This window comes from Lithobates pipiens, unplaced genomic scaffold, assembly GCF_037356315.1.
Source record: "Lithobates pipiens isolate NorthernLeopardFrog02 unplaced genomic scaffold, aLitPip1_a1.2 Scaffold_13, whole genome shotgun sequence".
NCBI lineage: Eukaryota > Metazoa > Chordata > Amphibia > Anura > Ranidae > Lithobates > Lithobates pipiens.
In genome coordinates this window covers 34,550,323-34,565,748 of record NW_027507718.1, presented here as the reverse complement: position 1 = coordinate 34,565,748, position 15,426 = coordinate 34,550,323, and the positions used below count along the sequence as shown (strand labels likewise).

Sequence of the window (15,426 nt, the reverse complement as noted above, 5' to 3'; positions counted from 1 at the left end):
GCACCTGGCTGGACAGGGGACTATATAATACTAATGCATATTTAAAAAAAAAAAAAAAAAAAAAAATCAGAAAGGTAATATTTTCTTTTTAGTCCTGACCACAATAAATACATCACCATTTAATCTGCACTGCACACTCCTATCTGCAACCAGCATTGGTAACACCTCATTTGATTTCCTTCATTACTACTTCCTAAAGCTGGAGCAAAACTTCCTCAATGGATATGACACTTACAAAATACATGAATAGATAATATGAAGGAGGAACTCTACTGGCTAAAGCCTGTCATACATGGATCGAAATTCAGCCAGTTCCGTAGAGACCAAACAAATTTCAGTCCATTTACAGGCAGACTGGTTGTACACAAGTCGATCTATCGATTGACTTGTGTACATCCAGCCTGTTGGGAAATGTTCTCTCGATCAGAGTCACCAGCTATAGCCACCGCTGCTGATCAGTGTATTCTGACAGCGAAGAAGTCCCCTACTCTCCGAATACAACAGAGCAGTGGGAATGTGTGGATGGGGGAATCAAGTAATTTTCTTTCATTCAGCAAGCTTGTTGAACAAATAAAAATTTACTCATGTGTGGTCAGCCTTAACAACTTACACCTTTAGTTTGCATGTCAATATAAAAATAAATGTATACAAGTAAATGCCAATTGTTAAGCCAGCAGAATGTCTCCTTTATATGACTTTTATGTAAAGTGTGACAAATCAGGAGTTGGCCTTATCTTATAGAGGGGAGGCAACACCGACTCTGCTTCTTTTACACATAAAAATACCATCAACGACAATGGTTACAAAGTAAGTAAAAAAAGATCCAATACTGTACTTCAGAGTATGCAGCTTGACCATTATTCTAAATCCCATGTGCTCCTTAGGACAGTCTGGTAAAGGGCGGATTTCAACAGCATCCTCCTAAAACGAGTACAGAACAATATCACAAACTGACAAAGTGGACACACTTAGTTTCATTAAAGAGGAACTGCAGTCTGCTCACATAATTTGGAATAAAAACATCTTTGCAAAATAGAAATTTCCCTTCAACCACTTTGCGTATTATTTTATATATACTGTGATTCTGCACTTGCCAAATATGCTTCAGAAATCTCCCTTTACTGAGTCTGGCTGCAGCCATTTTAACTGTGGGCAGCTGAAGGTGCTGCCTGTTCACTTAGGGCCGGTTCACACTGCAGGCGATGCGAGGCGACACCGACTTGCCTCGCCGCGACCTGCCGCGACCTCAGCGGCAACTTGCAGATGACTTCTGTATAGAAGTCAATGCAAGTCGCCCCGAGGTCGCCCGAAAGTAGTACAGGAACCTTTTTTCTGAGTCGGAGCGACTCGAGTCGCTCCTCTCAGAACGGTTTCATTGTACAGAACGGGGGCGACTTGTCAGATCGAGGCGAGGCAAGTCGTGTCGCCTCGCATCGCCCGCAGTGTGAACCGGCTCTTACTGGATTTACACAGACACACCTCCAGCTCTGCAGCTTTCATTGGCCCTCTTATGACTCATCTCCCCTCCCTTTCTGGCAAACTCTCACAAGAGAGAGAGAGAAGGGGAGAGAGAGAGAGCACTGTGTATGAAGTCATAAGCCAAGGCCAGTGATGGCGAACCCATGGCATGCGCACCCCCACAGCTGGCACGCAGAGCCCTCTCTGTAGGCATGCCAGGAAGAAGAGCACGCACTGACTGGTGTTCCATCAGAACATGAGCTTCATCTCCTCCACACCGCACTCCCCATTGAACTACATCTCCCATAAGTCTTTGGGGCCAGCAGTGACATGTTTATGAAAGGAAGTGGGTCCCACACCACTCTGGGGCTAGCAGTGACAAGTCCGGGGTGGGTGTGGAGGAGAGGAAGAGGCTCCTACACAGTTCTGGGGCAAGTAGTGACGTGCCCGGGGGTGGGTGGGAATGAGCTGCTGGCTTGGAAGTCACACAGACACTGGATGCTGGAGGCGGGTTTTATTTTTAATATAGACACATTATACTGCTGGTAATAAATGCATATACCATCATCTCCACCTCTAACCCCTCCCCATGGCTGCTAACGTTTGCAGAGAACAGCAAAAGGTGGCTGCCACAAGATCAGAACAGGTGTCCGACATGCATACTGTGACTTAAAGCAAAGTTCCACCCAAAAGTGAAAGCTCTGCTTATCTGCTTCCTCCCCCTCTCTGGTGCCACATTTAGGACCTTTCAGGTGGGGGGGGGTACCTGTTTTTGATAGGTCCCTTTCCCCACTTCTGGTGAGACTGAGCCACGGCGACTTTCCCTCAGATATTCGCCCTCTCTCCTCCCATCTTCCCAGCGTGCTGTGCGCATGCGCAGTAGGGAACCGGCTCTGAAGCCAAAGGGCTTCACTGCCAGTTTTGCTTACCATGACTGGTGGTGGCAGCACCCAAGAGCCGATTCGAAAATTGGCTGGGGTGTAGACATTGTGGGATCCTTGGACAGGTAAATGTCCTAATATTAAAAGTCAGGAGCCGCAGTATTTGTAGCTACTGACTTTTAATTTTCTTATGGGGGGGGGGTGTTGGAAGTCCACTTTAAAATGGTTGGCAAGCCACTGTATACCTTTTTCATAGCCCCGCTCGGCACTCACATGACCAGCTGCCTTTAGGTTTAATTGCAGTGTTGGCACTTTGAAAAAAATAAGTTGGTTTCGTGTTGCAGTTTGGGCACTCAGGCTCAAAAAGGTTTGCCATCATAGGCCTAGGCTAATGACCAAACAAAAAACAAGAAGTGGGCTGTATGAGGTATTTACTAGCAGAAAGAAAATATTTTACTATCGAACATTAAAATAACAAGGGCAGAAGATTTAATAGATGGAAGGTTGAAAAAATTACTGAAAGTCCACTTTAACCTACAATAGGAAAGAAAGGCTTCTAGATCTTTTCCCTTTGTTAGGACAGCGGTCAAATCTAGTTTACACCTGATGATGAGATCTGCCAGTAGAGTACATGGTTAATTAGGGTAAAAATATACTCCCCAGCCCCTTCTGTATAGCGGAACCCCATCTGCACAGCAGAGGAAAACTTCTGTTTTTAAAGTGATTGTAAAGTCTTTTTTTTTTTAAATAACAAACATGTCATACTTATCTGCTCTGTTTAGTGGTTTTGCACAGAGCAGCCTGGATCCTCCTCTTCTCGGGTCCCTCATCAGTGCTCCTGGTCCCTCCCTCATGTTGAGTGCCCCCGCAGAAAGCAACTTGCTATGGAGTTAGGTGCCACTTATGATGATGGTGAGTAGCAGGTAAGGCTAGTTGGCTAGTTAGAGAAGTCATTAAACCTGATACTGCCAAAATACACTGGAACCCTTAGACAAGCAGGACCAAGTATAGTCCTCCAGTACCCTCATTTTTTTGCCTAAAGTGCATTTTGAAGCAAAAACAGCAAAAGTCACTAAACTTGTGTTTTCAACACACAGTCCACAATATGGCTGGCAAAACTTTATATTTTGTTCAGAACCCGAAGGCAAATGATATTTAGTGATAAAATAAAACTTGTTACATAATCCTGTTTAGAGGCTTCAGTTTGAGAATGGCTCATAATACTTAAAAAAATAATCTGAAATACTTAAGCACTTAAGGACCGAGCCTCTTTTTGGAGATTTGTTGTTTACAAGTTAAAAACTGTTTGTTTTTTTTGCTAGAAAATTACTTAGAACCCCCAAACATTATACATATTTTTTTCTAACACCCTAGAGAATAAAACATCGGTCGTTGAAATACTTTTTTCACACTGGTCTTACAAGCGCACTTTTTTTTGGAAAAAATACACTTTTTTTAAATTAAAAAATAAGACAACAGTAAAGTTAACCCATTCTTTTTTATAGTTTGAAAGATAATGTTACACCGAGTAAATTGATACCAAACAGGTCATGCTTCAAAATTGTGCCTGCTCGTGGAATGGTGACAAACTTTCACTCTTAAAAATCTTCATAGGCAACGTTTAAAAAAAGTTCTACAGGTTGCATGTTTTGAGTTACAGCCTATGGCTAGAACTAGTGCTCTCGCTCTACCGATCGCGGCGATACCTCACATGTGTGGTTTGAACATCGGTTTCATATGCGGGTGCTACTCACGTATGCATTTGCTTCTGTGCGCAAACTCGGTGGGGCTTATTTACTTTACCTTTTATTTTTTATTTTTACACTGTTCCTTAAAAAAAAAAAAAAAAAAAAATGGTATCACTTTCATTCCTATTACAAGGAATGTAAAAATCCCTTGTAATAGAAAAAAAGCATGATAGGACCTCTTAAATATGAGATCTGAGGCCAAAAAGACCTCAGAGCTCATATTTACACTAATGACAACTAAAAAATGTTGTCAAAAATGTTGTCATTAAAAAAAATAAAAATAAAAAAGGGGGCCCTTTGAGAGCTATGGGCTGAAGTGATGTTTTGACGTCACTTCCGCCCTGCAATGGTATGGAGATAGGTGGGGGCCATCTTCCCCTCACTCATCTCTATACCCAGCAAGGAAGAGGATCCGATCGCCTCCGCCACTGCCGACGGCTCCGGGAGGGGGGCCCCTTTCCCGCCACCGATAAAAGTGATCTTGTGTCGCAGAGACCACATTTATCGGAAACCCGGACCGCTGTCCGAAGAAGAGGATACCAGGGTTATGGCAGCTAGCTGCTGCCATAACAAAGATATCCCTCTTCAAAGTTAGGATGTATATCGGCATGCGGCGGTCTGGAAATGGTTAACTAAATACTTAAATTGGAATAATTGCTGGTTTTGCAAACTAGGAAGACAAATGCTACAGTACAGCTGACTTAATATGATACCTCATCCATCGGGGGGCTGAGGGCAAAAAGTTCTGCTTGTCTATTGGCCCTGCGAGCTTCTTCATTTTGCCTGTCCAAGTCTTCTACATTTGAAAGCTGAAGGAGGTTCGTTAAACGACTTTCCGGATTTAGGCCACGCAGATCAAAGTCGCAAGCTGTGAGCGTACTTCCAGATTCCGCAGGCAAGCTGGCGGGGAGACCTCCTTCAGCCTAAGAGAATACACAATACACATTACTGGCAAAAAGTACAGAGAGGAGATACACCTTCACAGAAGCCTATACAAATTGTATTTTATGATATAAACATGAAGAAAGTTAAGCAACAAGAAAACTGTTTCAATATAGGAACAAAGTGCTTACGTGAATTTTCTAACAATGGAAAAATGTAAATTCAACCAGAGAAAAAATATTTGTGAGTGAAGTCGTTAAAGAAAGACATTAAACAAATGGCAATCAGTACAACAATTAGCAATCTCAGCTCCGCCTCTGTACTAATTGCAACTTATTTATCATGACATTTTAAAATGCGTTTAAAATATATTTTGCAGCAGAACATAAAGTGCTGGTCATAATCCTATATTGCACTCAGTAAATGTGATAGCCAGTGTATGTCTGCATAATGTCACTAGCTACTTTAAAAGCGAATAATTCAATGAGAGCTCTCCATAGTGCTGAAACCATGCAACTCCAGAGTCATAACTGTTACATCATTCAACATATTGGATTAATAGCAATATGGAGTTCACTGATATCATCTTGGCAGAGTTCCTTGTGTAGTGCTAATTGGTACAGTACTAATAGGAGTGACTGAAGCCACATCAACATTAGAAATCCAGAACCAATATCATTCATGTGGAAGGGGGTTATCAGTAGGTGGAGAAGGCTTGTCAAGAATTCTCATGTCACGGATGTTCATGGATCCATGGATTATGCTCACTTGTTAATCTTGGGCCTCTTTTACATAGTTAGCGCAGAGGAGATAAAAACAGGCAGCTGAGCTGTGAATTTATGACCCCCTGACCACCCGCCTAACGCATGCAATATAGCCAGAGGGGGCTAGTCACATGCTGCAATGCTTTACATCTTACCAAATTTAACGTGGCGATGCATGTTGACTTTACAGGTGGCACAACTTTCCAAAGGCTCGTTTATATTCATGCTGCCCCCCTGAACAGATTTTCAGAGGCGTTTTTTATGGTAGGCTGGGAGGTGTTAGGTCACCTTCTCACTGCTTGTTTTAACCCCTAAAATGCAGAGTGTTAAAAAAAAGAAAAAGGCATTCGGCAGGCAGCAAGATAGCCTATCAAATGCCTGGCAATGGCTACTTGGCCCACTCTGAAAAGTGATCCACCGTGGATCACTTTTTAGTGATTGGCAAGTGTGGACTTAGCCAAAGAGCTAAGCAGAGAAGAAGAAGCAAGTCGAAACTGCCAGCTTCCCGCACAATAAACCGTTCCAGTTTAGTGTGGGCAGTGTGAACAGGCCTGCAATTTGGGTATGTATTTTAACTCTTTATCCACACACCAGGATCAAGGGGACACACAAAAAAGGGTTATCTGTCTAGCAAAATAATAGCAGGCATCTTAAGGTGGGTAGTATGATAAACCAGAAACCATGACAGAAGATGACTAAAGTGAAGCATCATTTTTGCTTGGATTGACCTTTTTATAATATTTCAAGTAAAAAGGGAATACCTGTTCATTTTGCCGGGCCTCTGCCTCATCAGACTCAAATATTTGCTTTTGGAGAGTTTTTTGGAAGTCCTTCCTAGAGCCACTTCTGCTAAAGTTGCATGTACCTGAGTTTTCCTGATTCCTAAAGAAAGATTAAAATTCATTAAGATGCATCCATAGTTAATATTTAAAACCATATTATAATTTACACATTGGATTTCAGTTATCTGTAGCCTACTACTATTAGCCTGAAGAATCATGAAGTTTGAAAGCTTACTTGTTGAAGAATACCACACATTTACTTCCTTGAATGCAGTGACACATACTCACTATGCCCTTGTCACGTCACATTCAGCTACCCATCACATTTTGCTACCCGCTGGAGTGTGCATGCGCAACGCCGCCATATGCGTTCCAACAATGTTGTAAGACCACTTTGCCCCAGGGCCCCTCGCGGGCTCGCCACGCTTCGGGCATGGCCTCACTTCGCTCGGCATAATTATAAATTAAGTATGTCCACTTGGATGGTGGGACTTGAATCTGGATTCAGAGGTGTGGCCTCGCGCAGTCCAACGGGTAGCCAAATGTGATAGGTCGCCATAGGTGACGAAACACCCTGCTGATAGGCACACATTTCACAGAGCCTGCCTTGGGAACTACAGAGGGGCTTGTAAACCAAAGAAATGAGCAGTGAAGAACCACAAAGCATGTTCAAAAGACAGGCAGCACTTACAGCATGAAGGGGATTTTATATTGGATTGTCAAAAAATAAAATAATTTCTTTTACTATTACCATACTGGTATAAAATGAAAGTGCATACTGTGACTTTAGATCTCCTTTAACATGAAAAGTGCCTGTACTATAAATAAGGAAATCTAATGTCATGGTCTGGGGAAACAATGATTTCCTTCAAACCGAAGCATACTTTATTCTAATCCTGTTTAAGAAACAAAGGCTGACTGTTTTTATTATTAGTCATAGTACAGTACTCAATTTAGGTCATCCAGCCTTGTTCTAAGATAGTTGTCCATAAAAAAAAAAAAAAATAACAGGATACACAAAAAAAAAACCTTGATCAAAACAAACCAAAACTAAAAGCATGTATACAGTATTTTCTACATACCTATATGTGCTTCAAAATTCAAAATTAGTGCTAAGAGAGACAAATATATATACATTATATATATATATATATATATATATATATATATATATATATATATATATATATATATATATATATATTAGGGATGCATCGGCAGTTTGCCGAAAGAGAATTCTTGCCGATAATGGCGCCGAAAATCACGCATGCGCAGTAGCGGTGGGAGAAACTTCGGATGACATCACTCGTTCTGTGGGCGGCTTGCACGTTCCTCGCGGATAAGACGCCGCACTCGTAAGCACGTTCCCTGCTGAGACGCTGGCACCTTCCCCGCGGACGCTCCTCGTGCTTGTGAGACGCTGCTGGGACCCGAGAGACGCTGCTGGGACCCGAGAGACGCTACTGGGACCCGAGAGACGCTGCTGGGACCCGAGAGACGCTGCTGGGACCCGAGAGACGCTGCTGGGACCCGAGAGACGCTGCTGGGACCCGAGACGGCTTCATAGAGGGCTGCACATACTGAAGTACAACAGTGGGCACTGTCCCTCCTGGATGGCTACCATTACTACTATTCGCCGGTGAGCAATGCATTGCCTTTTTGCCTTAAACTGCCAAACAATCCAACTAATTTATTTTACTATACTACTGAAACTGTCATAGCAGTCAAACAACATGTATTACTTACGCCTTTGTGCCTTTTGTGCCATGCAGTATGGTATTAATTAAATGTCTTACAGTACATCATGACGTAACCCAAAAAAAAAAATGTTATATAAAACTGATTTGAAATGGAATGGCATGCTATATATTCTGTAGTACTAGTATACTATAAAACGTATGCCCTTGTTGTCATTGAATTTGTCATTTGGTATAGTATAGCACACTGACATGACATGATTTTTTTAAAACATGACAGTACGCAATATAATATATTATATTTAACAACTATATACATTATATATTTTATTGTACAACAACAAGCACATGAAGTTATAGTATTATATTATACTGCAGAATAGCGCCAAAAAAATTTAATATAGCATGCAATTGCAATTTGCATGCAAGCAATCAATTCCATTTGCAATGAAATTTAATAAGTGCAATTATATTATCTTTTGGTACAAGTCAGGAGATGTACTGCAGTGCAGACATATTATTAACTACCTTGCATGGCAAGAGCTGCAGCGTTTAAAAAAAAAAAGTGATAGTTTGTTATTTTTTAAAGCTGCCTCCTGGGGTTTAGCTTTAAAATTAATTTCGTCCTTTTTTTTTCCTTTTCCCCCTCAGATTTCACTCCCACTATAGATCATTCTATGCTATTAGTTTGCGCTACCAGCAAAGGTGGACCATGTCTGCAGTGTGGAAATATTTTAAAGTTTCTGATAAAGACCCCAAATTTGCAATCTGTAGTCTTTGCTCAGCAGAAATTTCAAGAGGGGGTACAGTGCCAAGGCATTTTTCAACAACAGGTTTGATACACCATCTGAAAACACGACATCCAGTTCAGCATTCAGATTACAAGAAAACAGTGCCACTTCCAAAAAGTGACTCAGGCTCAACACCATCTGTGGCCACGGTCTTTGAAAAGGTTAAAAAATTTGCAAGTGACAGTCCCAAAGCTCGTGCCATAACAGATAAAATTATGGAATTTATTGCATTAGACGACCAGCCATATTATGTTGTGGAGGACATTGGATTCCGTAGGCTTATGCAACATATTGAGCCGCGTTACTCACTACCAAGCAGACGCTACTTTGCAGATACCTGTCTACCTGAATTGTTTTGCAGTGTTAGAAAACACGTTCAAGAGCTCATGACTACCGACATCATAGCAATCAGTTTTACTACCGACATTTGGAGTTCAGACGTCAGTCCAACGAGCATGCTTAGCCTGACAGCGCAGTGGATAGATGACAAATTTCAATTGCAAAACATCCTACTTAACGCACGTGAGTTTGTTGGATCACATACTGCAGCAGCAATAGCTGACACTTTAAAATCCATGCTTGACACTTGGCACATTGAGAAGTCTAAAGTGCATTTGATTGTACGAGATAATGCGCGGAACATGGCAAAGGCAATGGAGGACAGTGAACTTAAAAGCATACCGTGTATGGCACACACGCTGCAATTGGCTGTGAATGAAGGATTGCTGAGTCAGCGCACCATATCTGATATTGTATCAAAAGGAAGAAAAATTGTGGGTCACTTTAAGCATTCTCCACTTGCTTATTCCAGATTACAAGCTTTGCAGATACAGTTTGGAATGCCACCGAAACGACTGCAGCAAGATGTAGCCACTCGTTGGAACAGCACCTACTATATGCTGCAAAGTCTTTTTGAACAAAAGCGTGTTTTAGCTGCATACATTGCAGATTACGAGCTGCCGGCAACACTGAGTGCACATCAGTGGATGTTAGTTGAAAATTGTTTGTCTCTTCTATCTCCATTTGAACAGTTAACAAAAGAAATAAGCTCAACTAATGCTTCCATTTCTGAAGTTATTCCCTTGATTGCCGCACTGAAGCGTCTGCTAGGAAAAGAGATAGAAACAGACCATGGCGTAAAAACGGCTAAAACCACTCTACTGGAGGCTGTTACCAACCGGTTTCAAGACACCGAGTCCAACCCTCTGTACTGCATTGCAACAGTTCTAGATCCTCGATTTAAAGAGCATTATTTTAATGTTGAGAAAAAGCAGCGTGCACGGGAAATGATACAGGCACAAATGGAGGTGGTGGAAGCATCCGGTGAAGGAGTTTTGAGGTGTAGCACAGAGGAAAGTGAGAAGAAACGGTTGCATACAAGTGAAGAGGAACACGCTCCCTCCATATCTGATATGTTTGAAGAAATTTTACATGAATGCACCCCGGTCCATAGCAGTACAAAAACAAGTGCAGCTACCCAACAGCTGGACATTTATTTAGCTGAACAGCCTATCGCCAGAAGTGACAATCCCCTTGTGTACTGGCGCATCAACAAACAACGTTTTCCTTTGCTTGCACAGATTGCACGCAGATATTTATCTGCCCCAGTACAGAGAGTGAGAGACTATTCAGTCTAGCATCTCATATTCTTGACGAGAAGAGAAACCGTCTCTCCTGTGAGAAAGCGGAGCAACTTTTGTTCTTAAAGCGAAATCTGCCACTGAAATACTTATACTGAAATAGATTTATAAATCCGTAGCATAGACTAATTCCTTTACCATGTTGTTTAACATAGTAAATGAATTGGCATTGGACTGTGCTATTGGACAATTGGAACATACAACATAGTATGACTGACTACCAGTATGCTCCAGTTGTCTAGTTGTGCCATTCTGCCATTAGTTGTTTGTTCATTGTAGTAGTTCTACAGTTTTTGCACTTCTTCAATTTAAGAGATCTCCAGTTTTAGTACTGTACACACACATCATACATAGTTTGTTGCTGTTGGGCCAAACTATATCTCTCTCTCCCTAAGCTTTCAGCCCGCTGCATGTGCAAAACTGTATGTCCTGTATCTGTGGCTTTCTACATATTCCAGTACTATACACTATACCACACTGTGTTCCAGATATGGGCAGAGACTTCCAGAAACAGACTAGTCTACATTGCTTGCTGTGATTGCCTGAGCACCGCTGCTGTAGACCAGACTGTAGACTGTGTTCCAGGCTGTCTCTGCTCATACCCGGGGGCTGGAAAACAGTGTGGTCTACTGTATGACTGTGTATGTAGACCGCAGCTACATACATACACTTTTATCGCACATGCAGCCGCTGACACCTTAGGGAGAGAACTTAGGGGGGAAAAAATAAAATTACTACAGTTCTCTCAGGTTGAAAATATTTATTGCATTTAGCATACTTATATATTACTGTGAAACAGAATAACAGCCTTCTGCCATTGTTATTCTTTATAGTTTGTTGTTGGGACAAAACTGTCAGTCATTGATTGTCTCTCCCTAAGCTTTCAGCCCGCTGCATGTGCAAAACTGTATGTCCTGTATCTGTGGCTGTCTACATATTCCAGTACTATACACTATACCACACTGCGTTCCAGATATGGGCAGAGACTTCCAGAAACAGACTAGTCTACATTGCTTGCTGTGATTGCCCGAGCACCGCTGCTGTAGACCAGACTGTAGACTGTGTTCCAGGATGTCTCTGCTCATACCCGGGGGCCGGAAAACAGTGTGGTCTACTGTATGACTATGTATGTAACCCGCAGCTACATACATACACTTTTATCGCACATGCAGCCGCTGACACCTTAGGGAGAGATAACTGAATTACTACTAGTTCTTCTGGTTTAAGTTGAAAATTAATAAAGTCTAAGACATTAAGTCTTCTTAGACTTAGTCATTTTATTTTTATATTATTTTATTTCATTTTTTTTATTTATTTTGTTGTTATGGTTCAATGTGCACTGACTGCAGTCTACACTGCAGGATATGCGGTAGTAATTTATCATTTAATTTTGTATTTTATTTGATTTTATGATTTTATCTTCTGTGTCCACTGTCCAATTTATTTGGGTTGCTTTATTAAAGTACTGTTATTTTCCATTACTGGACTATTCTTTTATTCATAAAATTAATGATTCAGTTGAATATGAATACTATAATGAATAATACTATATAAGGCAATTTTATATATCTATTTTTTTTTAATATATAAAAAAAGCCATTTTCGGTTTCGGTGCTGTTTCGGTATCGGTTTTCGGCCTAGTGTATTTTTCATTTTCGGTATCGGTTTCGGCACCAAAAAAAACAAACATTCGGTGCATCCCTAATTAATATATTAATATATATATATATATACACACACACACACACACACACACACACACACACACATACATACATACATACATACATACATACATACATACATACATACATACATACATATATATATATATATATATATATATATATACACACACACACACACACATACACACACACAGTGTGTGTGTTTTTTTTATAGGGCAGGGCAGCTGTAACCAACACCTCCAATCTCATCTCATTGATTGGACTCCAGTTTGCTGACACCTCACACACAATTAGCTCTTGGAGATCGCATTAGTCTAGGGGTTCGCATACTTTTTCCACCTGCACTGTGAATGTTTACATGGCATCTTTAATAAAAACATGGTAACATTTAATTCTTTGTGTGTTATTAGTTTAAGCAGACTGTGATTGTCTATTGTTGTGACTTAGATGAAGATCAGATCACATTTTATGATCAATTTGTGCAGAAATCCATATCATTCCAAAAGGGTTCACATACTTTTTTTGCAACTGTATATATAAAATGTGTATGTATGTATATATGTGTATGTATGTATATATGTGTATGCGTGTGTGTATATATATACACATTACACACACACACACACACATATATACATACATACACATTTTATATATACAGTTGCAAAAAAAGTATGTGAACCCTTTTGGAATGATATGGAATGATATGGATTTCTGCACAAATTGGTCATAAAATGTGATCTGATCTTCATCTAAGTCACAACAATAGACAATCACAGTCTGCTTAAACTAATAACACACAAAGAATTAAATGTTACCATGTTTTTATTGAAGACGCCATGTAAACATTCACAGTGCAGGTGGAAAAAGTATGCGAACCCCTAGACTAATGCGATCTCCAAGAGCCAATTGGAGTGAGGTGTCAGCAAACTGGAGTCCAATCAATGAGATGAGATTGGAGGTGTTGGTAACAGCTGCCCTGCCCTATAAAAAAAACACACACACTAGTTCTGGGTTTGCTTTTCCCAAGAAGCATTGCCTGATGTGAATGATGCCTCGCATAAAAGAGCTCTAAGAAAACCTACGATTAAGAATTGTTGACTTGCATAAAGCTGGAAAGGGTTATAAAAGTATCTCCAAAAGCCTTGCTGTTCATCAGTCCATAGTAAGACTAAATGTCTATAAATGGAGAAAGTTCAGCACTGCTGCTACTCATCCTAGGAGTGGGCGTCCTGTAAAGATAACTGCAAGAGCACAGCGCAGACTGCTCAATGAGGTGAAGAAGAATCCTAGAGTGTCAGCTAAAGACTTACAAAAGTCTCTGGCATATGCTAACATCCCTGTTAGCGAATCTACAATATGTAAAACACTAAACAAGAATGGATTTCATGGGAGGATACCACAGAGGAAGCCACTGCTGTCCATAAAAAACATTGCTGCAGGTTTACAGTTTGCACAAGAGCACCTGGATGTTCCACAGCAGTACTGGCAAAATATTCTGTGGACAGATGAAACCAAAGTTGAGTTGTTTGGAAGAAATGCACAACACTATGTGTGGAGAAAATAGGCACAGAATGCCAACATTAAAACCTCATCCCAACTGTGAAGTATGGTGTTGGGGGCATCATGGTTTGGGGCTGCTTTGCTGCGCAAGGGCCTGGATGGATTGCTATCATTGAAGGAAAAATTAATTCCCAAGTTTATCAAGACATTTTGCAGGAGAACTTAAGGCCATCTGTCCACCAGCTGAAGCTCAACAGAAGATGGGTGTTGCAACAGGACAACGACCCAAAGCAGAAGTAAATCAACAACAGAATGGCTTAAAGAGAAGAAAATACGCCTTCTGGAGTGGCCCAGTCAGAGTCCTGAACTCAACACGATTGAGATGCTGTGGCATGACCCGAAGAAGGTGATTCACACCAGACATCCCAAGAATATTGCTGAACTGAAACAGTTCTGTAAAGAGGAAGGTCAAGCATTACTCCTGACCATTGTGCACATCTGATCTGTAACTACAGGAAACGTTTGGTTGAAGTTATTGCTGCCAAAGGAGGTTCAACCAGTTATTAAATCCAAGGGTTCACAACATTTAATTCTTTATGTGTTATTAGTTTAAGCAGACTGATTGTCTATTGTTGTGACTTAGATGAAGATCAGATCACATTTTATGACCAATTTGTGCAGAAATCCATATCATTCCAAAAGGGTTCACATACTTTTTTTTTGCAACTGTGCATACACACACACACACACACACACACACACAGTATAAATCACATTAACCCTTGATTTTAAAAAACTATTTCAAAGTCTTCCTTTAACTTTTTCAGGTCACTGAAATCAGATGGAAACCAGGATTGTTGCTTCACAAGTTACCTTTAAAAATTGCATTCAGTTCACACCCAGGTATTTGCTAAAACCCTAAGATTTAGCTAAGTAAAACATTAACAGGGCTATTAAATTGTATAATTTTCTTCCCTATTTTTTCATGTGTTATATTTTAAAAATGGCAGCCCTATAAGCTGCTAAACACCTATACATGCTCTGCTTACCGGTTCTGCTTATGTAGCTTCCTCTGTTGTAGAGGAAGTGTCTATATGCACTTTACTTCAGGTATAGTTATATTCATTATTTATGGGCACACTACATTGTTTTTTCTGACATATGTTATCGTTACAAAGCTGAAAAATTTGCATAAAATCAACTGTATTATACATTCCTAGGACAATCTCAAGAGTTAAATAAGTGTCCCATTACATTATTTCTTTCATTATAGGCTACTTAGTGCTAGAAATGTGAAACACACCTGTAAATTAAAAATTGCTCATTAATGTACAATGCCTTGAAAAAATATTCAGACCCCTTGAAGTTTTCCAAATTTTTCATGTTACAACCAAAAACCTACATGTATTTTATGTGATAGACCAACACAAAGTGGCACATGTGAAGTGGAAGGAAAATTATGTTTTTCAAAACTTTTTACAAATCTATATCTGAAAGCATGGCGTACATTTGTATTCAACCCCCTTTACTCTGATACCCCTAACTAAAATCTAGTGGAACAAATTGCCTTCAGAAGGCACCCAATTAGTAAA

The 15,426-nt window shown here is 40.4% G+C and overlaps 1 protein-coding gene across 2 annotated transcripts in view; it reads right to left on the bottom strand.

Annotated features, from left to right (window-relative positions):
- DOCK8 (dedicator of cytokinesis 8) overlaps nt 1-15,426 on the bottom strand; it is a 214,849-nt gene that overhangs the window by 145,283 nt on the left and 54,140 nt on the right. For both annotated transcript variants that reach the window (XM_077474999.1, XM_077475000.1), the window contains 3 exons: nt 6,495-6,615; nt 4,801-5,010; nt 836-921 (listed from right to left, as the gene is read on the bottom strand). In XM_077474999.1, the coding sequence (XP_077331125.1) occupies nt 836-921; nt 4,801-5,010; nt 6,495-6,615 (417 nt within the window). The remainder of the gene's footprint in view (nt 1-835; nt 922-4,800; nt 5,011-6,494; nt 6,616-15,426) is intronic.